The 24067-nt window shown below is 47.2% G+C and overlaps 1 protein-coding gene and 1 long non-coding RNA gene across 3 annotated transcripts in view; one reads left to right on the top strand and one right to left on the bottom strand.

Moving 5' to 3' along the window:
• The window catches only part of BACH2 (BTB domain and CNC homolog 2), a 192702-nt gene that overhangs the window by 18883 nt on the left and 149752 nt on the right, over window positions 1-24067 (bottom strand). For both annotated transcript variants that reach the window (XM_080586610.1, XM_080586609.1), the window contains one exon: window positions 1553-3097. In XM_080586610.1, coding sequence (XP_080442736.1) covers window positions 1553-3097 — 1545 coding nt within the window. The remainder of the gene's footprint in view (window positions 1-1552; window positions 3098-24067) is intronic.
• On the top strand, window positions 3110-22883 carry LOC308192720. Its single transcript, XR_013949041.1, has 2 exons — window positions 3110-6609; window positions 10896-22883. It is a non-coding gene; the product is annotated as an uncharacterized lncRNA (long non-coding RNA).

Genomic DNA, 24067 nt, shown 5'->3' with positions numbered 1-24067 from the left:
CTGACTCTTCTGGGGTCACTGCTGCTGCAGCATCTCCATGCAATTAGCCAATTATGACAGCTAATTAGTCATCAAACCCCAAAAGGCTAACCTCCCGCCCTCCTTACTGTACCCTGCTGTGCATTAGCCCCTGCTGAGCAAGCAGCACACATGGGTGGAAATCCAACGCCTTCCTCAATCCCACCCCCTGCTCTTTTTCACCCCTCATAAACGCAGCACTTCAGGGAGTGCCAGACTGCAAATAACCTTGGTATTTCCGAGCAGAACAGTTCTGCACGGCTGCTGTAGGGCCTCCTGAGTGAGGTCCGACGCAGAATATCCCAGACAGTCTTCCAAGGAGACTCCTCGCTCTTCTGCATGTCCCCAGCTCAGCATACAGGGACGGAGAACTGCCCTGCCAGAACTACTGGTGCCGCATGTTAGGGATGAAGGACACCAGAGGCTCCCCAGGCTGTTTGGCTAAGAACAGAAAAGCTAAGCAGAATACCTCAATAAAGGAATGGCACATGTCTGTCTGAAAGGTATCCTCCAGAGCCTGGGAGGCAGTGGGAATAAAGACTAAAGGATAAAGCAAAGTTCCCTCTTCTCACCCCTAGCCCACAGCTAAGCCACCTGGTTCTGCCCTGGCTGCTCACTGCGTGTGAACCCCCAGACTAGCTCCCACTGCTCCCTGCACTGAAGCACAAGCTCTCAGTGAAGCATTTTAGCGTTACTGGAGAAGCCAGGCACATGGTCGCACCCAGACACTCTCCAGTTCAAGCAGTTTCCAGTGCAACTCGATGAAAACATCCAGTCTTTTTTCAGCTTCTGTGCTCCACAACACATCTCCATGAACGAAGAGTTCCCTCACCCTAGTCACTTTACACAGCCCATATTTCCAATCCCAGGTAACTAGTCATCACCACAGGATTTCCAGCTGGCCCATCTCTGGTTTTAAAGCAGGATTCTTTCTCCTCCCTCTCTTGGGAGAGCCTTAAGGGAAATCACAGCACGTTCTTCAGTCCTGGACTGTCTCCCTGCTATTCTAACGGCCCTGTAATGTCAAGGACAACTTCTCTTAGGAACCACTGATGCAACAGTTGGTGGAGCTTGCAACCCAAGTGTGGTCGTGGCGGGCTGCCCAGCCCTCAGTGTCAATGAAGGCACAGCTTTAGGTTGCTAAAAAACACAACCCCAGTGACAAGCAGAGCTGGAACCACCTTGGCAAACACTGAGGATGAAGAACAGTGCTTTGTGTCACGCACGTGGCTAAGGGAGGGAGAACAGGACACTGCCAGAACTTCTCTGCACACAAACTCACTCTCATCATTCAGCAGTTTGGGATTGCCCAATACTGCGATGCTGATAAGCACTGAACATCTCGGAGGTCAAACAGGCATATTTACGGGAAGTTAACCACGTGGGCTCAGCTGGTGAGTGAATAAACAGAAGTTACTCTTTGCCTCTATAAACAAAGAAAGTGCTGGGAAAACGCCAAGACATTTGAGAGAATAAAGGAGCAATTAATTGGGTCACAACGACTGTCATATATGTACTTATCTTAAATCCCTACCTCATGCCCTCTGTCTTGCACAGGACATGATTCACTGTCTGCTTCTGAGAATGACCCAGACTCATCGCTGGAGTTTGTTCCATAGGATGGCTCACATTTAATCTGGGCTCGGACCGGGTTGTACAATCCATCTCCCACCACGCCGGGTTCCTGGTGCTCGGGCGCCAGGAATCGGGGGCCTTGGGAGCAGGGGGAAGAGGAGAGCTCACAAAGACGCAGACTACAGGGAGAGCCGCCGCTGCCGTCTTCTGCGTACGAGTAGGAAGAGCATGAGCTGGAGGTCCTGGTTCTGGTTTCCAAAGGAGGCGAGCGAGGGCAAACTTTAATTGGCACTGGACAGCTGGTGTTCGGCCGCATCCTTCCTGACAAGTGATCAGCTGTCAGTCCGCTGTGGGAATAGGTCTGGGAGCTGGGCAGAGACTGGCTGCCACCAGCCCACAGGCCCTTTGGCACAGTCTCAGTGAGGTCTTTGTCCAAGCTGCTCACACCAGAATATGAATGCACCGAAGTGTTTACTTGGTCACAAGCGTTTGAAGAGAATATAACACTCCTCCTGTCCAGTTCCCCTTCTTGCTTACAGAGAGTTTCAAAGCCGGGCCCCCTGAGCGGCGATCCCACTGTGAAGTTGGAAGCATCCTTCTGCATGGCATGGGACTGTCCATAGTTCCCCGTGAAAGGGACGTAATCAGTTTTGTGGTCACCCTGAGTTGTCCCTTTTTCAAAAGGGCATGCTGGACTCCTGCCAAAGTGCTGTTGGGAAGTGCTGGGGAAGCCAACCAAATCTATGCTTTTTGTTCTGTTGAAGAAAGACCGCAAGCAAGAAGGAGAGGACCCACTTTTCGGCCTGTCGACACAAGTGGGGCTTGGCTGTTTCCTGTCCATTTCAACATCCCCTTCTTTATCCCTGATGTCAGGTTCATCTCCAGACAGGCAAAGTGTGATGCTTTCTTCATCGTTCTCTTCATTCTGAGGCTCGCTTTTTATCTGCCCCATAGCAAGTCCTGATTTGAGGCCATTTCCAGAGCTCTCTTCGCTGAATGTGCTTGCAAAACCTGAGGTACTGATGTGTGATGTGTTGTAGACATTCTTGGTACAAGCAAGCTGGTATTTCTTGTATCTGGGGTACCGTGTTACTGCATCTTTGTCCAAATTGTCCTTGCTATCTCTCAGCATGTCAGGGTCAGGCAGCATCCCTTCTCCTTTGTCTGCTCCAGCAACAGTGGCTTCAAAATTGAAGGACTCCTGGTGCATTCTCTCTCTTGGGCAAGATATTTTTGACGTCTCCGATTCCATTGTCTCCTCCTCGTCTCCATCTGAGTTCTCTTCATCGTGCATGCGCTGACAGGTGGTATCTTTTTTGCACAGGAACAGGCCATCTTCGTTGTTCAGCAGCTGCGTCTGAAGGAAGCTGAAGCAGGAGTCCTCCAGGTTGTGCATGCGCAGGAACTCAGCGCAGTGGATGACCTCCTGGATGTTTTCTCTGCTGAGTAACAGCTTCGCAGTGTAGGCAAACTGTAGCAATGGACCAAATCCCCTGACAGTGACCTGCAAAAAAAAAAAAGAGAGGGAAATTGCCAGCATTACTATCAGCTCTTGCTCTCATCCCAAATCCTCCACTGCGTAGTTAGATAACCTAACGTATCTGTCATCTGGAAATAAATACCCCACGGTACCACCTATTCTTCTGTCAGGTCAGCAATGATGCTACATGCAGTAACAAACACAACCACCTTTATTTTGCTTCTGTACATCATTGTGCAGGTTAATCACTGTTTTGCTCAAATAACTTGAAGACCTATGAACTAAGCCTCTGCTGTAATAAAAGACTGAAAAAACAGGCTAGTGTGTAATCTGCTAATTCTTGGATGGGTCTTATTTTCACTGTGATGCAGCACGTTACCATCAATGTAGCAATTTAGATTTGATTCTTCTGCTCTGATGGAAGCCCTGGTGAACAACCATTTCAAACTTACGATACCATTTAAGTCCCAAAGGTGTTTTGTGAAGGAAGCATTTAATATTATAGAAAAATACCTTTCTTTTTGTCCACATTTTTGCAAGCCACTACTTAATAAATAACAGCTAAATACTGGCTGCATAGCTCTTTTCTCCATCCCATGGAGATTATTTCTTCTCATTTCTGATTTTAGTGAGTTTAAGGTACAGCTGACAGGAAAGAAATCCATAGTCATAATTCAAGTAATGCAATCACTCTATGTCCCACTTCAGTACATAGTTTTCCATCATTTTCTTTGTAGAAAGAGTAACAACTGTTTCCAGGCATGTATGGGTGTGAGTCATACACCTTTACTTGTCCTTTTTTTTTTTTTTTTAATTATACCATCTACACTACATTTACATTCACGCAGTATCATATATAAAAAAAGTGCACTTTCTCCCTCCAGATTTTTTACAATGGTATCTTCACGCATAATTACCAAATGATATGCTAAGCCACGTAGTAAACTATACTTACTGTCAATTTTTACCAACTATGCATTGGCACTGACTTCTGTTGCATTTTTTTCCCAATGGGCAGGAGACAAAGGTACTAGAAAAACTCTATTCCTCATGAAGCAGTGAGAGGTTACTTAGAAAATAGGGCTCACAGTCAAGGATTAAGGTTTCTCCACAAGAAGGAGGAGACTCAGTGGTTTGGCCACTAAGTTGAGATCTGGGACACCACAGCTCACACCTGTTGCACCAAACACCCCTCACACGACCCTGGCAAGTCGCTTCAGTTCACCAAGGCACCTTCTTGCCTTGCTTGCAAGTGGAATTCACAACTCTGGGTTTCCTGTGCCTTGCACAGCGAGGAAAGGCATCAAGATGGGATTTGGAGCAGCCAGACAGCTAAACCAGGCAGCAGCAACCATGTCTGGCACCAGTGTGTGTACCTGCACGCCCACCTGAGGTTGGGAGGCACAGGCTGCAACCTACTTCTGGTTGCAAGTGTCTCTGGCAGGTGATTCCAGCTCAATTTATTCTTTTAAAGTGAACAAGATGGCACACACTGCTGCTCCCTTTTTTCTAAAACAGCCTAAAGATCAGAATGCAGACCCGGAAAGTAGGAGACCAGGTCCCTTCCTCAAGCTGTGGGGATTCAAAGTCACATTTCCCAGCTCCTTGGAAGGATATCCTATCCAGCAGGTATGGGATAGCCTGAAGGTGAGCTGCTTTTCCCTGTCCTTCCAACTGAACTAATGCCACTGAGCAAGGAGCAGTGTAGAGTGAGAGAAAGGTGCTGTTCAGTCACTGCTAGAGCCACTTGAAAGGAGACACTTGAGCTTCTACTCACTGCTCCTAAATGCTATTTAATGCAAAACACACACAGACTGGAATATCATATTCCCCCTCTCACTTGAAAATAATAATCAGTATGCTACAGGACTGCTCTGCCACCCAAAGATCTGTATTTCCTCCTGCAAAAGGGCTTCAGGAGGAGCAACAGAGGAGAGCCTTGAGCCCAGTTGTGCCAGAGCTCGTGGCCAGCCCGAACCGAACCACCATCTCTCACCGAGGTCCACCTCCTTCCCACAGGAGATGTGTGACAGGGCTTGGGTACATACAGCCTGTTTGAGAGCTCAGCGAGACATCAGGGCATGCATTTGTGATGGTCTTATTCATAAGCAGCATAAATCTGAGTGAATAATTTGGTTCGTCCCAGTGAAAAGCCTATAAATTCCTTACACTGCCTCAGGACCAGTGGTAGAGATCATAGATCTTTACAGAAAATCCTGACTTCCAGAAACATGCCTTTGTTATTCATACATCTGTACTTGTGATGCTGAATTATGAAGACACCACAAGTGGTGCAGACTTTGATGGGGAGAAAAATATTTTAAAACACCTCTAGAATCACTCCCAATAGCTTTTCCATCCATAATATCGCTCGATCTGCTATTTTAAGGAACAGTGCCTTTTCATGCACACACTTACACACTCGCCCGTTCCTGTTTTACAATATGCCCCTGGTACAGAACTGCCTGGATTTACAGCCGGTTATTAAACTGATCTCTGCTTTATCAGTGTCACACTTTTTGCCTATTTGTTAGATTATCAGCTCACTAAAGCCTATCTGCATTTTATCTATGCAGCATGATTAACAAAATTGCTCGGAAACTTAATGAGCTACTCACAGGCCGATGTTTTTCTTTGATAAGATCTTCAGTGTGGGGGCTCACACGTTACTACACATCTTGTGAGCTCAGCAGCAGCGCAGGTCCCTAGGAGCAGCCATAAATACCGGCTGGGGTTTTTGGGTCCCTGGCAGGGGCTCGAGCACAAACCCAGATCTCCTGGCAGTGGTGTCCCTTAGCCACTAGGTGGAAGGACTGCGAAGCGCATTAAAGGCGTTTTCTGCGCTGGGCCAGGGTTTCTTTCACCTGCCTCCCCAGGCCCCACGCTGCAGAGGGTGACTCACAGCACTCCAGAGCAGGGCTGTCTCCCACGCTGACTCGGGTTTTCACTCCCAGTAAGCCAAAATGGCAACAAACAGCAGCGAGACCTCTCTTACAGCTGTTCTGCGCTGGGCCTGTTGGTAACGGAGCGTGTGACCGTGTGGGGGCTTCCCCGCGATGCCCGGCAGATGCCTCAAGAGAAGGAGGATGAAAACACCAGTCCAAGGTGCACCTTGGCTTCGTTACGGCTGACGAGATCGTACGTGGAGACACAGCTCCCCTCCCTCTCACAGCAGGCAGATCCAGGGGAGGAAAGCTTCTCTGCAAGCACCAGCACTCCTCATTGCCCTTGGGGAGGAATCTCTCAAGTGCCAATGCTTGAAACTACCCAAAGGACAGCTTTGGTAGCACAGGTTACTGGCAAGTGGTAAAGCTAGGGCAACTTCTGTAGCCTGAAGATGACTAAGTAGTGATCTGGCCTGCGTGGCGGGCCCACCGTCACAGCCCCCCAGCTCTGGGACTGCCCGCACCCGATCCCTCCTGACAGGACAGCGGCAGCGGAGGCGCTGGCGTGGGGCCATGGCCGCCGCGCGTTTCGAACGAGGAGGCTTCAGAGCTGGGTGCCTTACAGCTGCACATGCATCTCCGAAGGATGAGGTAAGAGCGGGCTTTTAAAATGATTTGACCTGACTGATGCATCCCAGTGAAAACAGTTAGCGAAACCAAGTTGATCTGCGTTTGTAAAAGGAAACAGATTATTTCTCCGATATAAGTCTTCATTTACATATGAAAGAGACATTTGCTGGATGGGTAAAACACGTGCCTGCAAGAATCTGTTTGTTTTTTTCCCCCCTATCATAAATAAGATGCCAAATGTCCAGTGTTTATTTGCTTTTGAGCCTTCTTTTCCATGTATATTAACGCTTAAGTAGACAGGTCAATGCATGGGAGCTTCTGCTGTGCACCTTGTCCAAGCTTGTATATGGAGTCCCCCCTTCCCTGCCCCTGACCATTTTCATTATTCCTATCTCAACCCACTTCTATTGCAGCACTTATATGAAACTGACTGGCTACAGGAAAACCAGCCAGAGAAAAGATAACATGTGCACGCAAAACAATGCCCCACAGACAAGAAGAGATCAGAAAACATCTCAGCTCCTCAGAGGCTTGCTTCCCTTATCTTTCAAGTCAAGCCAGGAGAGGACTTCTCCTGTGCACTTAAAGCACGCCCCCTCCCCAAAAAAGTTAAGCCTAAGCAGGCATCATTTTATTTTGTCTTGCACCTGCCACTAGCTGGTCTTGTATGCACTAGCCCTTCCCTGTACACCTAGTGCCCGGGGGACACGAATACCAGAGCGCTAACTCAGATTAGCACTTCACCTGGGTGAAGTGAAGGACAAGACCATGCCAAGCTCCCCAGCCATTTATCTGCCAGTTGTCTTACAGACTGATCTAGATGAGCCAAGGGATGTGTTTCCTATGTCCCTCATGAGCTCATGGTACTGAGGAACGGGATGGAAATAATGCAGTGATATAATCACCATCGAGAGAGTGGTTAATCAGCATTAGCCATATTGAATTTACTGGCAAAATCCAGACAGCAGCCTTGTAGAAAACAAGCATACAAAACCTGTTTTAGTTCAGTCTGACACTGCTTTCTCCTTACAGAGTCCTGTGGAGTGTGATGCTCTGTTTAGTTCTAATCGATTTAAGCGACCAGACTTCCACTACTTCCTTTGGGAGATTATTGCCAGACTCTACTTAAAAACTCCCTGTGAGGAAATCTTCCTTCCCTTATTTTCCTCCATCACTTCTCATTATATGTCCTTTATGCATTCCGGGTAATGCTTCTTCCTTCTGGGGAAAAAGTTGAAGAGCTGTTACACTTTTTGCCTTCCCTTCTTCTTCGGTTGGTATTAAATAATTTAAGAAAATTTGCCTAATTCAAGGAAAATAATACCGATCACTGTCACATAGGAGAATAGGATGCTTGGATGACAGTCAGCAATAAGAAACACTAGTAAGGATGTCGGCATTGCAGATACAAATATAGAGCACTTTTTGCACAGCATTTTTCTAGTACTGGGCATGCACCGTTCTAAAATTAGGAGGACGGTTAGCTCACTTCTATGTTAGGAATGTCATATTTTTGCAAGGGATTTCTAGGACAGAAATTCTTTTTTTAAGTGCAGTTGTATGCATGCACACCCACGCACGCCACGTGAGAGCCGCACTGCACGTGAACTCTCTTGGGCTCCCCCTTGCACCCAGTCTCCTAGATGACGGCCGATCGAGCACGCCGTGAAAGCCTCCGCGTTGTTTTGAACACATGGGACACGGCCTCAGAGCACATGCAGGGCTCTGACATTTCTGCGGATGGGCTGGACTTGCTGTGTGCTGCAGAGTTCATTAGTGCATGCTCATTAGCCGGCTGCCCAGACTGCCAGATGTCTCAAAATCCCAGACAAACAGACAAAACCCTCCAATTCTGCACAGACAACATTTCTTATGGGGAGGGGGGAGAAAAAAAGGTTGTTTCCAAGAGAAACATGGATGTCTGGTAACTCTGCTCTGAAGGGCATTTGTATGAAATGCTACATCTGGATCGGGGAAGGTCAACCCCAGCAAAATGCCAGCAAATCTGAGTTCAATTTAAAGAGGGGAAAAGTGATTAAGGGCAAGGAAAGATCACTGTAAACACGTAGGAATGTACAACTTGGCAAGACAATATCTGACACGGAGCACGATAATGTTTACAGTAATCTGATGCACACTAACATCGAGAACAGAGAACTGTCTGGTTTGCGATGGGATGGTATTGCTGACTGCAGTGAGAAGAAACTGAAGAAGTGAAAATGTCGGGATCTTTTCCTGACTCTAAACCTTTTAGTGAATTCAGTGGGATCTTGGAATGCTTTCCAGGAAAGAGGATGGATTCTTTACGACTGAGTAAAAGCAAAGCAAAGCTAACAAAGCACAGCCTTGTTCTTGTGAGGTGGGCTTTCACAATTTGCTATGCCTTTCCCAGCACTAGTTTCTGTGTTCGCGAGGGCATATTGCCAATGATCTTCTAGAAAACAGCATCAAAGTTGAGCAGCAAATGCACATAAAATTGCTCCTTTTAAAGTAAAGAATATTTGGGGTGCTTTCACAGAATTCTCGCTTTCAAAGAACAGGTCCATTGGTGGTGGGGTGGGAGGGCGGAGTCCTCCCCACACCTCCGGGACACAATGAGATCTGCAGAAAATGAGCTGCTAAATCCCACCAAATTGGGGTGAATTGCATGGTCAGCCCTTCAGCTGCACTGAGAACGCACAAGTCCTGACTGAGCAGCACACGCACAGATTATCATCTCTGTGCATTTGAGCCGTCTTGTTGAAATCAATAGGAATGCTGATGGGCTTTCTGCAAAGCATGCAAGCTGCTTGTAGGATTATGGATTACATTTTTAGTATTCTGATTTTCAGGTTAAATTTATCATCAGGCACCTAAAACCAGAAAACTCTCATCTTGAATCTCCAGACATCGATTTAATTATTAAGCCATTTTGTGGGGAAGGAAGAAACGAAAATTGAATCAAACCTCACATGCTGAATATCAAATCCCAAACTGAATATTAATTTAAAACAATTGGGTAGAAACATATGAGAAACGCGACCATTTCTCGTGGAAGCAGAAATCAATCAGTTAGTCGCATAGTGCTTTGTAGCAGGCCTGTTGTGGTGCCCGTTTTGTTAACGATTTATTGTCGCTAGTGCAGTCTGAAGGCATCTGTGTAAACCGTTTAAACCCACCTCAGCCCTCAAGTTTGACTAGTAAGCCTGAGGATGCAGAAAACAAACTACGAGCTGTCTCACTCGGCCAGCGTGTTCCTAACACTACAACTTATATAACCAAACACATGCTAGAAATAGGAGATAAGATTAGTGACAGTTAACTGCTGCTATTTTTTCGTTCCACAGCCTGAAGAAGGTCTCAGGGATTAAACATTAACTCTAATCTTACTTGCTAAAATTAGCGCACGCTATATTATTCTTTTTTCTTTTGCAGCCAATTGCAAGTATAGCACATAAGTTATTTTCAGCGTGTAATCTGATAACTAAAATCAGTCACCAAGCTGTTATTCCATTAAGAGTTAAGAGACTTCCTGGTTATTTACTTGGTTATTTTTACTTGGGATGGTGGAACCTGGCAGAGCCTGTTTTTCCTAGCTTAAGGTTATTTGGTTTCGGAGAACTGTTTGAAAGATGTAAATACATGGCTAGGCTCAAACAGGTCGGTCGCATGTGCAAAATACACGGTGCTAGACGTCCCCTATTTGTCTCTGTATGCACACAATAAGCCTGCACACAATCAGAAATTGTTTGGAAACCGTGATCCTTTACACACTGTGGGAACGCAGAAACTTTCCTACAGCAGTGCCACAGCAGGATTTCTCTGCATTTCTCCCCTCTTCAGCTTAACAGTGCTCAAACGTGCTCTCACCAGCAGCGTCCAGATGCATTTTCCCTATCCACTCATAAAACTGGGAAGCTCCCAAAATGAGTAATCACTCTTTAAACATCAACTTGGGCAAGAAGCATCGGATGCAGGCATTTGTAGCATCCGGGCTCATAAATAAGAGAGGAATTTAAAAGTTGCTGATGGGGAAGACTGACAAAGAGAGGTCTTTGTTTCCTCTTTAAAAATACTTTTAAAATTAAGCAGCTATCCTGCTGGCCCAAGTTTGACAGACTGCCACCTCAGGTAGTGCGTACAGATCTGGGGAGGACAGCGGCGCGAAGTCTGGCATCTCCCCCACCACATCCCATCGCTGGGGTGGGAGGCTGGGGCACCTCCACCACAGCGGACACCTCTGGGCATGGGCGTACGCCAGGGGAAGGGAGATCACAGACACAGCTCCTTGCTTTGAGAGGCTGATTTACCTTTCTTCTTTTTCTTAGCAAAACGTCTCACTGAAGAACTAGCCACCTGGGAAGCTGCATCGAGGCCGGAGAGCTTCAAGGCATTACTTAGGTCCCTTTAATGGCACTTTTATGAAAGGTGCCAAATTGGAAGCACTGATCCAACTTTCAATTTTGTGCTTTTGATAAAAAAAAAAAAAAAAAAAAGCCCAGCTGCTCCCTCCAAGCCCTTTCCCTTGAAGTCACAGGTTTTGGCCAGGTGAGGAGTTTACACCAGAAACTTTGACGGCCTCAGTGAGAGCATCCACAAATAGACGGAGGAGAGCAGATGACTTCTTGTTTTCCTCTCTCTGGCATGATGAACATGCACAAGGGCAACCCCCCGTGACCGTCTGTGCCATCACTAGCAGCTTGCTGGATGTCGGAGCACAAGTTTGGGAGGGTAGCTACCTCTGTGTCCCATCCCCATCTCCCAAAGGAGCAGGGGAGATGAAGGTGTGAGCGGGGAGGGTGTTAGAGATGGCTGTCCGGCCCGATGGCCTCTGTGGCACGATGGACAACCAGCCTGGAGATACCCAGGTGATCACCGAGGCGATGCTCGGTGGCGGGTGCGACAGAGCCGCGTGAGCCGGGGAGGAAGGAGAGGTCACCCGCCGCAGACGTGCCCCGGGGGCAGAAACCCAACGATTGTGAACTGCGTCTACGGCTCTGCGAGAAGTGCGTCAGCGCCGGCAGCGGGGCAAGTGGCGCAGAATTGATTGCCAAGAGCAAGGATGGCGTAAGCAGCAAGGGGATCGATGCTGGCGTTATCGGTTAGGTCAGCATTCGCCTATGTGCGACTCAGGGAGGGCGTGCAAGAGCTGAGGAACCCACACACTTGGGTTTTTCCAGATCAAATTCACCGTGCTAGTGGCACCAGCTTGGAAGAGCTCTCACCCAGGTCCCCGCGAACGGGGCCAATAACATCAGGTGAGCCAAAGGGGGAGACGGAATCAGAAGATGGTTTAGAAACAAAATTAGAACAACTGAAAGCAATAAAAGTCAAAATAAATTAATTTCCGATCCAACTGCAGTGCTTGTTTCAATCTAAGCCTTCAATTTTTATTTCATCGTGGAGTTATTGAAGTCCAACTGAAATTATTTTGACCTTTCAAAAGTGAGATTGGCTTCAAATGAGAAGAAAGAATTTACTTCTGGAAATCCTGACAGTATCCTCGGGGATGGTCAGCACCTTCCCCATTCCCCCCAGATTTTCAGGGAAAATTCATTTGTTGAATTAGCCACAAGCTTCAGTCTTCCCAAATCCCGCTTTCCAGAAAACACACGGTTTATTGAGAGGAAAGGTAGAAATCACCACGCAGAAATGTGAATATTTTGCTGCTGAGACGCTTCTGCTCAGGTAACAGGAAGCACCTCTACAGAACACATAGAAGAATACACTTGCAAAACCGAAATGCTACAGGACTGGAAGATGAGGTGCTTTTCCACAGCAGGGGAGCACTGCCCGCATCACACCTGCTCAAAGCATCCATCGGTCCCTGGCAGACGTCCCCTGGCACACCCAGCCCACGGGCTCCGGGTTTGACTGGCCACAGCTGAGCACCGCTGGCCCTGTGGTATGTGTGGCACAGGGGGATGTTTGCCCACGTCTGCTCCTCCGAGTCACAGCCCAGCAGATTTTATTGTAAAAACCTCGCTCCATAACTCGTATTACCGTCACACACTGATGTGTTGAACAATGAAGAGAACAGTGCCTGTAAGACAAGCTGGAGGAATGACAGCTGAAGTGCTGCTGTCTGGAGAAAACGGCCTGTTTTCACCTTAATGTACACCAGAGGAAGGAGGCAAGATTTTCCTAACTAATTACATAGTTTGGTGCATGTTGCTGATGCTAGAGGCTGCCCAGGGCGCAGCTGGAGAACACAGAAAATTCAGCGAGTACAGCCAGGAGAGCACCTGCAGGCAGGAATAGGCGAGAAAGCCTGGAGGTGAACTTCTAGGCTGCACGTGGAGGTGTTAGAAAGAAAACCAGAGACAAGGATGTTTCAGATAACTTTCTCCGAAGGACCAACTCAGCTATGACATGCCTGAGTCAACAAAGAACACATAAAAACCAGTGGCACTAACGAGCAGCTTAAACGCTCAGGCATGAAGTGTGGAAGACAAAGCAAAGGAAGACACGGCTCTGATGTCTGGTGGTTTGCTGTACATTTGTTTTTCCAACGCAGCTTGCACCTTAAGAGGCGTGGAACGCAGTAACGAAGGAAGGCACAGGTGAACTGCTCAGCAGAAACGTTCCCTGGATGCACACGCCATCCATGCTGAAACCAGCGGGGAGGAAACAGAACAGATTTTAATGCAAGAGCATCATCAGAAATAAAGTGAAGCTGTGATTTAAAATTTAAATCAGTGCCATATTTTTGCAAAGGGAAAACTAAACTGACCCCCAGATTAAAAAAGAAAAAAAAAAAAGAGAAAGTGTTGAGCAGTGAGGAGGGCGAAGGAAGGAGTGGGAAAGCTTTCACGGAATATAAATTGTGACAGAAAAGTCTGTGAAAGATCTGTTTAGGTTCATATCATGAGCCAAACTGGGGAGGAAAAAGGAAAACAAAAGGCAGTTTGAGAACTTCTAGAATGAAAAGAGAAAATCTAGAAGCCTGCAAGTTACATCAGCAAATATCAAAATGGGAAGAAAATGAAGTTAAATGTAGACATTTGTTAATTCAGGGGGTGCTTGGAGGAGTGGTTCAGAGTTTCTGAAGCTGCAATTAATACACACGCAGACACAACAATACAAAGAAATTACAAAGACCTGCAAATGACACAAATACTCCTCTTTCCCAAGCCTGGCAGATTTTATTTATGTGAACAAACTACATAGTACAGCGTACTAAATACACAGCAATTATTTTCACAGCAAGGAATCTCCCCACAAGCCCTACTGCTGTACTTCGCATAGCGTAGGGGAGGAAGAAGCAGGCAGCCCGGTGTGTAATTTGGAAATAGCACCAGGCTGCACTCTAAGGAAGGGATCTGAGACAGCAGACAAAGGAGCTGGGGCAGCAGCAGGCTCAGGAGCCGGGGCTGGGTAACACCCGCTGCAGTTCGTGGATGCTCTGCCGTGCTTCCCCCGGGGCTGGCAAGAGCCGGGAGCTGCTGCTGAGGAAGGCAGCGCCTCCAGCACTTCCCATGAGCACACGCCAGCATGGCACAGCGCGCAAAACCCTGGGCTTCCTCGTGCAGGGAGCAGAGCCCAGCAAGTCCCGTAATGCTCCGAAGCCAGAGAGGCTTTTGCTGGGCTGTGGGAGGAACATAATGTCAAGTGCTTCGCTATTCCGACGTAACTATGCAATTACAATTACTAATTGTAGGCTGAAACCCTGGGTAAATATCCCGGCTTCCTGCAGGCATTGCATTTTTAAAACAAAAACTGCCAAATGCTGCATTTGCTCCAGTTTTCCTTCCCCTCCTCCCCCCAGCCTTCTAATTTCCGGTATTCGGACAGGCGATTTTTCCGTGTTCACCTTGTTTTTGTTCTTGCACTGCTGCTGACACAGCTGAGGATTACGGTGGCTTTTGTTCCCTTGCTTGGTGCTCCCGTTTCATCAGCGACGCCCGCTCAGCTCGGCTCAGCAGGTTTGTAAGGAGAACAGCCGCTGCTGAGCTGGCAAAGTTGGTCCCCTCTTGTCCTCCACACGGAGCAGCTAATTCCTCCTGTGGTGGCCGGAAAGGCTAGCTGGGCTCCATAAATCTCACCAGAAAAAAAAATCAGAGGCGTTTGCCTTTTTGCTGAGATTTATCTCTGTGAGGAGTGCGGCAGGTTGGGCCTCCAGCATCCGCTGCTGGCTCAGGGTGTTTGGAGGGAGGAGGACAACCTCGGCCACCTTGCGCCTCATAGAGGCACTCACACCTGGTCAAAGCCAGCGTTGTGATGTGGCCACGGCATCCCCACAGTGCCACAACCTCGTACTGTCCCCAGAACCTGATGCCCTCCTCCCCGCTTCATACATAAGATTTTGAAGGACCTACACAGAAAGCGAGGCACAGAAAATGTCACCTGCCCTAAGACCCTTAGAAATGTTCTCCAAATGGAAAAGAGGCGTCATTTCCAGCCTAACTTGCAGCTTTCCTGTCCTGGGAGGGTAGGAGTCAGGACTTTAAAGCTATTTGTGCTTGTGTGTGTTGATATATGCCCACATGCACCCACACAGGATACTGCGAGAAAGAGGCAAGAGAAGGTGAACATGTATGAAAGGGAGCGAATTAGTCCCATCTGCTCTGAAAAGATCATTTTCTCCTTGGATTTCTATTACCGTTGTATTATTGCCACACTAGAGTGCTTCTAAAAGGCTACAGTTCTGGCAGCCAACATCATTACAGCTGCTCAGATTATTAACAGCATAAATAAACTCTCAGAGACACTACTAAGAAAATATTAACTACAATTATCACTGTCTGATAAAATAATGAACAGTAAAGTGTTATTCTGCTGTCTCAGTCACCAGCGCGCACTTATGTGTGCTGTGAGTAATGAAAAACAGTTTATTTGCATACTGAATCACCCTGGAATTGGTTCTTTCTGTTTTATTTTATTTATTTTTATAAAGACGCCTTGAATTAGTGTCTTTCAAGCAGCACAGGCCGAAGCTCTACGTTTGCAGAACTGGACGTACTGCGCCACCTTGCCCTGTTGCTTGCAGTCCCACTGACTCTGAGGGCAGAAACCCGTGCCCCTAACCACCACACACTTCTGCCTGAGGCAGGTGGAAGCCACCAGCAGTGGAGTCACAGAAGTCAAACCTGCCTTTGTATGTGGGCAGAAACTCTAAAACCTTCCTGCAGACCTTCATTCTCGGGCCTCACTGCTTTTTACGTCCCAGCTGAAGCCCATGCTGTTTGCTGAAGGAAACCTCCTCCGACCTGCCGCGCTTTTGCTTTCTGTGCTCATTTCTCCTGAAGTACCCACCCAGTGATACTCCCAAGGTCTGCTCTTCAGTGCCATCAGTGGGGAACTTGGGCTCGTTTTTTAATTAACGGAAGTTGTTATTTCCCTGCAAGCCAAGGAGGAAAAGAGTTCTTAATGACTTGGAGAGCGGGAGAGTGCCTGCAGGGTGGGAAGGGGAGCCCCTGGCTTGTTCCCTCAGCAACACCTTCCTCAGCGGTCAGGGGCGGCCTTCACCCCTTTGCTCCTTGCGGGGGTTGATTTAGGGTGTCCTCATCTGTTCATTAGCAGAGCTCATTAAAATGAAGAGAAATAAGGTCCCTCCCAGGCCCTGAAGCTGCTCACTGTGGGGCAGTCACGTTGAAGCTCCATTTTGAGGATCCTGCTCTCACACGGATGCTGCCCTGGTTCAGGAGAGGTTTCCCTCCCTGAGCCTGGCCCCGTGGATCTGTCACATCTCATTCAAAGATGTTTTCCCACAAAAGCACAAGGCAAAGACCCTGTTTTGTTCAGCTCTTGTGTACCGGGCTGCCACAACCATATCTGACCACCAGCAGGGAGGGACAACAGCGATGGCTGGCGCTGACACCCTCCGGGCAGACTCCTGCCAGGGTGCAGGACCGACCTCTTCGCTTTGAGGAAAACCAGCGATGCCTGAACACAATGGATGCAAAACGGACATTTTCCCCATCAGGGCTGGCAGGGAAGCTGATGATTCAGGGTGACAGCAGGAAAGCATGGTGAGCAGGAGCCACGTTATCAAGCTCTGCCATTCCTGAGTGTGCAGGCCTGGCCCTGGGTGAGGGTGTGCATCAGGCTCCTGGGAAAGGGCCACCAGCCGGGTAAGAGGAAGATAACGAGAAAATAAAGACAGGGACAGCAGCAACAAAATGCAACTAGGAAGGTAAAAATGCAGTGCTGAAAGAGCATTGAAAGAGGATTTTCTACAATAGCTTCCCTTAATCTGTGCCAGAAACACACTGCAACGTGCCTTCAGTGTTTTTATTCCACAGCCCTTTTTCTGTGTCCCCATCTCACCAGCATCTCATGTTTCCTGCCTGGTCTCTGCTACCCGCTATAAGCCTTTTCTTCCCCTAACCCCACCTTCTGCCTTCCTCCTGGCCCCAAAGAGCTAAGTTTCACCCTCTGACGGGGATGCAGCCGCTCTCGCCATCCCCATCAGTACACCGCAAGGGAGACGGAGGCAGGAGGAAGCTCGCACGTAGCCTCGCCTGCCCCCATCTGTCAGCTGCAGGGGAAGGAAACCTCGGAGGAGGTGATCTGCCCCCTCCATGAAAATCAGGGCTAGGATGAACCTCCGCTCACCAGCGGGGAAGAGCCGAGCTGCAGCATTCCTCCGCATTTCCCCCGCAGCGTCCTCCCTCTCCTCCTTCGCAGCAGTAGGCCTCTTCTGGCCGCCTAAGCAGGTTAGACGTGGCTTGCCCTGAATAAGTCACCTACATTAATTTTTCCTCTTTAATTAAAGAGTACTTCTGTGAAACAATTCATGAGAGCTTCTTTGTCGAGGGAAAGAAAATGATGCGCTGTTCCACACGTGTTTACAAAGGCAAACACAGGAATGAATTCTGTTCCCCAAGAAGCCCCTGTGGAAGGGAAAACACTGGGAATGGTAAAGGAATTGCTGAAGAAGAACTGAAGTTCATTTTAAATCAGTGTACCATGTACAACTACTGTCTTACAAATAGGATTATTTAATTTAAACCTTAGATCTGTCAAGTTCCATTACTTCAAATGGAGCCTGTTGTTTCTTGACTCCATTATAAATCAGGATTATATTACAATTTATGTTAGGCTAAGTCACTACTTCGATAGGAGGCAGTGAAAAAAAAAATTACACAGCAGTCAGTAAATAGAGCAAAGTCATTGCACTGTTCTTGAAAGGCAAAAAGTCATCTTGCTAAATGAGGGTCCAAGCTGTCCTGTACCAAGACTGTTACTAATAAATAAAAGACCTCTGGGAAAAGTGCTGAGCATACGCTGGATCTATTTTCAGCTTGCATCAGCAGCTGCTGCCCCTGGGATTGCATCTTTGCTCATACCCTACACCATATGTAATCACTCCAGTGCTGCAACCAGTAAGATAATGAAAGAGCATGGCATAAATCTATACTTGAGTGGAATGCTAAATGAGAAAAATAATACAAAAAAGAGGGAAATAAACCACATTTTCAAGTCATTAGGAAGAAAGACTTTGACATATGAAGTGTTGCAACCATTAATAGCACTTATCATATAGAGTGGAGACAAAGAGACAAATTAATCAAACTGACAGAACTGGGACATTTTATGCTAATGCAGGCTCCTGGGTTTTAGTTTGTATTCCTCTGTGTCTGGAAAACTGATACCATTACAGGGCAGGAAATTGCATGAATAACATGCAACAGATCATAAAAATTCACACACCAAGTGCAGAAACACTGCCAAAAGCACTGTAAAAACAAGGCTAGAGACCTCAACAGAGGAACTACCAACAGCTAATGAATGCAAATAAGTACAGGAATATTTCCCATTCATGCATAACAATTAGACAGAGACTGTGACTCCACAGTCTCCAATAGCATAGTTAAAATAAAGCCTGGAGAGCTAACATGCAGATAGCTGGGGGGAACTGCTGGCCAAGCCAGTTCTGAATTTGTTTGCAGTGTTGCAGCCAGCAGTGTAAAGCCACTGGGGAACTGGCATGGCCAAGTGCTGTCTCTGTCTAAACGTATTGCTATGTTATATTTAATTTAACGATGCAGGTAGAAGAGACAGGGTCCTGGGTGGCCCTGCTTGAGCAGGGGTTGGCACCAGATGGCCTCCAGAGGTCCCTTCCTCCCTCAGCCATGCTGTGTTTCTGTAAAAAAAGGGGCAGGAGGACGAAAGCAGGAATAAAACAGACCCACAAAACAGCCCGTAGTCAGACAAAGCAAAAATCCCCTCGCCCCAGTGCGAATCCACAGCATCCAGTAAAACCCCTTGCAAGTAACGACGTCTTTAACATCGCTCGTTTGGGAAGTCCAAAATGCACTTGCTGCCCCAAGCCACAGCCGTGTTGTCAGAGGCAGGAAATGGCAGGAACGACAGGAATGCTGGGCAGGGCACGGTGCAATGCAGGACCTTGCCAGGGTTACTCCGCTTGCCATAAAGGCTTGTCAGTGACCTTTAAAAGAACCTGGCACATCCGACCACTGGGGAAGTGCGGAGACCTGATCAGCCATACGAACACCAAATGACGAGTACAGTCACTCGACGCACTGCCACAGCATTTCTTGTTGCTGTCTGGATTCGTTAAAAAGTGACTCTTCTCCCTTGATACCCTTAGCAATAGCTACCTAAGGCGAGGACTAACTCTTGGGGGTAAAAGGAGTAAAGCTGATACCTTTAGGAGTTGTGTAATTCCCAGCACTGCTCTCATCCTCCCCAGAATAGAACGATATGCAGCTGATGGCACTGAGCAAGGGTATCCAAGCGCCAACGCTACGTGCATGCAGAGGTGGGGAAATGCCAGCCTGCCACGGGGTCGCTGCTTTCCTGAAGAGCGAGTAGACTTCAAGCCCTCCCCACGTTCAGTGCTGGAGGGACCCCGTGTTCAAAGGCAGCAGGACAGGAGCCCCAGCACAGGGGACAGCTGGCTCCCTGCACAATGCAGAGCCCAAATTCCCCCAGCTCTGCAGCAGAACCCCTGTGGGGACTTTGGAAGGTTTTAGCCATGTGAATAAGGTCTGTCTGTCTCCAGACCCCAAAACAACTTTCTGTTCTTTCAAGCGCTACTGAAGTCACAACAGGATGCGACTGGTACCAGAAAATGGCACAGACACAAAAGCGAGCTGGTCCAAAAACGTTCTGTAGACAACAATGGCGCACACCTTGTCTACGGGGAGAAGGTAGAAACAGACAGTAACTGACTCCTGTAAATGCATATCCAGATGACAGACAGGCAAGGGTTGCAACCTGAAAACAGATCAACTTTCATCCTTCCCTTAAATAAAATAATAAAATAATAATATAAAAAAAAACCCCAAACAGCACAGACAATTAGCTACAAAAAGGTCTCATGAAAAACTCTGCTGTAAGGAATTTTAATATCAGGAGGGAAACAATTTGGTCAAACAGTTATAACAATGTTGATTATTTCCACTCTTTAAAATACCGAAGGCACCTTTAAAGTCTCTCAAGAACACGTGTGACACCTGACCCTTTCTCTTCCTCTACCTGCAATCAGAGCACTTTGGGAAAGGGAAAGCCTAGTTAGAGGAAAACACCCATTCCCGAAAGTGAGTATTTAGAGGTCTTAGTACTGCATAAATGAGGCAAACAAGAAATAGAAAGCACAATTACAAGAAATGACTGAATTCTCCCACTCCTTTAGCTATGGCGATTTCTCTTCAGAAAGCCAGTTTCAGAACCAGAGCATAAGCTCACCAAAAAACTCAGAGTAAAACTGTACGTGAGAACAAAGCTAAGGGTCTGAGGGCAGATGATGCAAACAGTCTGGGTCCCCAAGGCTGGGAACGACTCAAAACCCTTCGGGTGTGCTGTGAAGAGCAGCTTACGGCGTACAGCATCGGTCTGCTCTACAGCCCTGCTTGGAGGAGGTCCAGAAGAGGAGGTCCAGTGGTTCCTGCTAGGGTCACCTCAGCTCTGCAGCAGCCAAAGAAAAGGTCCGAATGCGATCAAATGCTTGTCTTCAACAATTTACTTGCCCGTGTCCTCTCAATGGAGGTTTGCAATTGGAAAGTTCATGCATAATGGTGAAATAAATCCTGTAAGAGAAGGATGAGGCTCATCTTTGAAAAGGACGCAGAACCTGTGACGTGGATTTCAGGCATTTAAAACAGAGCCTTGGATTGATGTGTCCAGTCTCCTGAAAGCTAATAATTTCAAGGAATAGACAGGAACTGCTTCACGTCCAGAAAAGAATGCCATATAGCATACAGTGTGGAACATGGTTATTTGCAGTCAGACAAAAACAAGCTAAAAAACATCATTCAATTCAACGTGCAGATAGAATGACAGGAAAGATGCATCCACCTTAAGTCCAGTTTCCCCTACTAGAAGTAGAAATGAGCACTAGTCCTCTGTGGAAAGCAGAAGGGAAGTTGTCAGAGTTTGTCTTTACCCAGCTTTTTCCTGTCTTGAAAGGTTACTGGCTCCAACCCTGTCCTTTGAAAGAAACAGGAAATAACTTGAGCTTATTCTGTTTTACTTGAACAAGAATCCCCTGACAGGGAAATTTTCTCTGAAGGCTGCCTGTGCATATGGAGAGAGAGGTGGCTAGGCACGGTGTACTACAGCTGTGTGGTCAGAGATGGAAAGATATTTTGCTTTTAGAGTTGTTTAAGACTTGTTTCTTATTAGCTGCAGGCCCTTGAAGCAGAGGACCACACGTTTTACTTTTAAAGGAAGAAAAACACACTTACCACAAGCACGGGCAAAAGCTTTATACAGGCAAAAGTGTGGCCTCAGCCTGCTAGCTGACAGCCTGACAAAAATCCCAGGCTGCTTCATCAAAAGCATTTTTTGCTGAAACTGAGAACCACCCTGGCAACGTCTGTGTGGACATTTTTTTCTTTAAATGTAGTCTTTTTACCTTGAAATGCTAATACTACATCCCCACCCACTCTGGGGGTATATGCATAAAGTAGGGAATTTGGTCCTATCGCAGTTCAAAAGCAAGCAGACATACAAGCGGAGTGTTGCAAAGTGTTTGATGCACAACGCACTGGACGCCTACACCCCTTTAACCCATCAGCACTGCTCAGACCTGCTGCTGGGTCGATCCATTTATTCGGATGGTCTCCTTTCTATTTTACTACCCCGGTGAACCCACTGCCTTCAGCAAGTATATCTGACACCGTGGGAGCAGAAGGAAGCACAAAGAATACAAAACCGCTGTTGAATCGATCCCGGGTCACACCTGCCAAACCGCTCTGTGCTCTTTCCAGTAAATCCATACACTTTGATTTCCCTTACTTACTTTCTGGCTCCAGCTCACTGCGCCTCCCAAATGCCGGTGAGGGGAAGAAAAATTTCCGAGGACCTGTTCTTACACAGAACAATAGCTTCAAGAAGCTTCCACCTAAAGCTGAGGTTTGCAAGGTGAGGTGCTGGTCATCCAGTAGCGCTGTCACAAGGAAATGGAGAGCTCTCAAACTGCAGGGACCAACCTGAGGTCTTCTTCTCAAACAATGAGGAGCTGCTGCAGGGAATGATGCGGACAAGGTGTCTTACCAAACCCAAACCCTAAATATAGAATCGCAGAATGGCTTGGGTTGGAAGGGACCTTAAAAACCATCTAGTTCCAGCCCCCTTGGCCAAGGGCATTCCACTAGATCAGGTTGCTCAAATATGGTTGCTTCAGCACCAAAACAAAGATGCCTGGTGTTTTGGGGGTCTTGAAAAGCCACAGCTCCCATCTACCAGGACTGGGTCCATCCGTCCCCCAGGACCAATCAGACAGATAGGCAGCAGCTCCATCTTACCCCATTCTTGTTGAGAAATACTGCAACTCGTCTTCTAAGCAGAAAATCTCCTCAATGCTTCCTGCGCGCTTAATAGATACAGAGGGAAGAAAATAAGACAGAAATCCTGTCTGAGGAGTGATAACCTGTAAGGTCTGGGTTCAGATACGCTGGCTGCTCTCAGAGCAGCAGCTCTGCCAGCTGTGGGTCAGCCCGTTCACCTCCATGTGAGGTAACGTGAACAGAGAGCTTAGAGAGAGGTAAACGTATCTGAGCGGTTCACACAAGGTGATTCGATCATCACTGACCTGACGCACAGACCTGCGCTGTAATTCCTGTCTGATGCATCAGCCTCCACCACAGCATTCGCGGAGAGGTGATGACAGTATTTTACTCGTTCACAAGAGACCTCAAAAGTCTGCTGCTGAAGGTTTTATCTTACCATTATTTAACTTCAGAGCTGATAGCTCTCAATTCCAGCTGTTCGGTGACACCTTGTTTATTTAACGGTTTGACTGCAAGTGCTAGTACTGTGATTCTCTGCCTTCCTCAGACCAGCTATAGCTATTTTAACTGCGGGCCCCAGGCTAGTGGCAGTCCCTGGGTCACAGCAGGAAAATCCCGCTGCCATTTCAGTTGTGAATTAACCTTCTCCACAGAGTCTTCTAAAGCCTCCGTCACTGGCTGACAGAGACTCCGGAGACTTTAGAAGACCCCATCACTGGCTGACTCTGGTGACCCAAAATATGCATCATGCCAACTTTAAGGGGAAAAAAAAAATAAAGAAAAATAGATTTCAGCTACTCATTTATGCAGGGAACAGACAACTACCCGTAAGCACTCTTAAGGTCAGATTAGGCAAAGTGAAGGACAGAGAGGTTTATTACCGACTCTGATCTGTGTTATCTTAGGACCTTAAATTCCACTCAGCTACATCTGCACTGAGCACCAAACTTCATCTTCAAGTGTATAAAGCACGTCCCTCGCAAAGGCAATTGACCTTACTGTTAGGAAAAGATGTGGAGTCTCACACACCACTGAGCAGCAGTTTGTTGCTAAAAACACATGCTGAATTTTCAGTTGAATTTCATCTGGCTTCAGAACAGCTGCCAGTGGCTCTCATGATAGCTTTCTCCAGTAGATTAAAGCATTCTTCCTTGAGATATGCGTGATGCCTTCTTTTTATTAAAGTCTTTAAACAACCACTCAAGCCTCCTCTCAAGCTTTAAGACAATTTAAATCTCATTTTTAAAACTGTCCAAGACTGGGCTAGAAGGATCTGTAGCTTGACCAAGTACAGCTGCTCCCCCCCCCTCTTTTTTCTTTTTTTTTTTTTTTTAACTTCTGTAAAGTAAATAAAGTGCCCAAGGACACTGCTTTTAGTAGTGTTAGACTGAGCTGGGACTTGAAGCTGTTTGCTGGCGGTCTCCCATAAAGTGGTACAGATGAAAATTCAGTGCTGCACGAAAGACCTGAACTGGAATAAATCAGCCTTTTCTCTGTTCAGAGCTTGCATCGTACACGTAACAGCAAGTGTCTACTTATTCCTGTAAAAAACACCAACAGCCTGCCTATAAAATTCACAAAGAGCATGTCATTCCCAAGTCCTAGTAAGGTTCAATTGCCTTCTGCTCACCTAAAGTCTGTATTTCACTTCCAAATTGAACCATACTTCCTGGTCTTCATGTTTGTTGACTGCTGCAATGCATCATTTGAATAGATGCCATATTCCGCCTCGTACCGTGCTCAATTTCACTGGTAGCTGAGAAAAACAGCCTGTGTAACATTACTCACCGGGGAATCCT

This window comes from Anser brachyrhynchus (genome assembly GCF_964034855.1).
Source record: "Anser brachyrhynchus genome assembly, chromosome: 3".
In the NCBI taxonomy this organism is placed as follows: domain Eukaryota; kingdom Metazoa; phylum Chordata; class Aves; order Anseriformes; family Anatidae; genus Anser; species Anser brachyrhynchus.
This window is presented reverse-complemented; position numbering and strand designations above follow the sequence as displayed.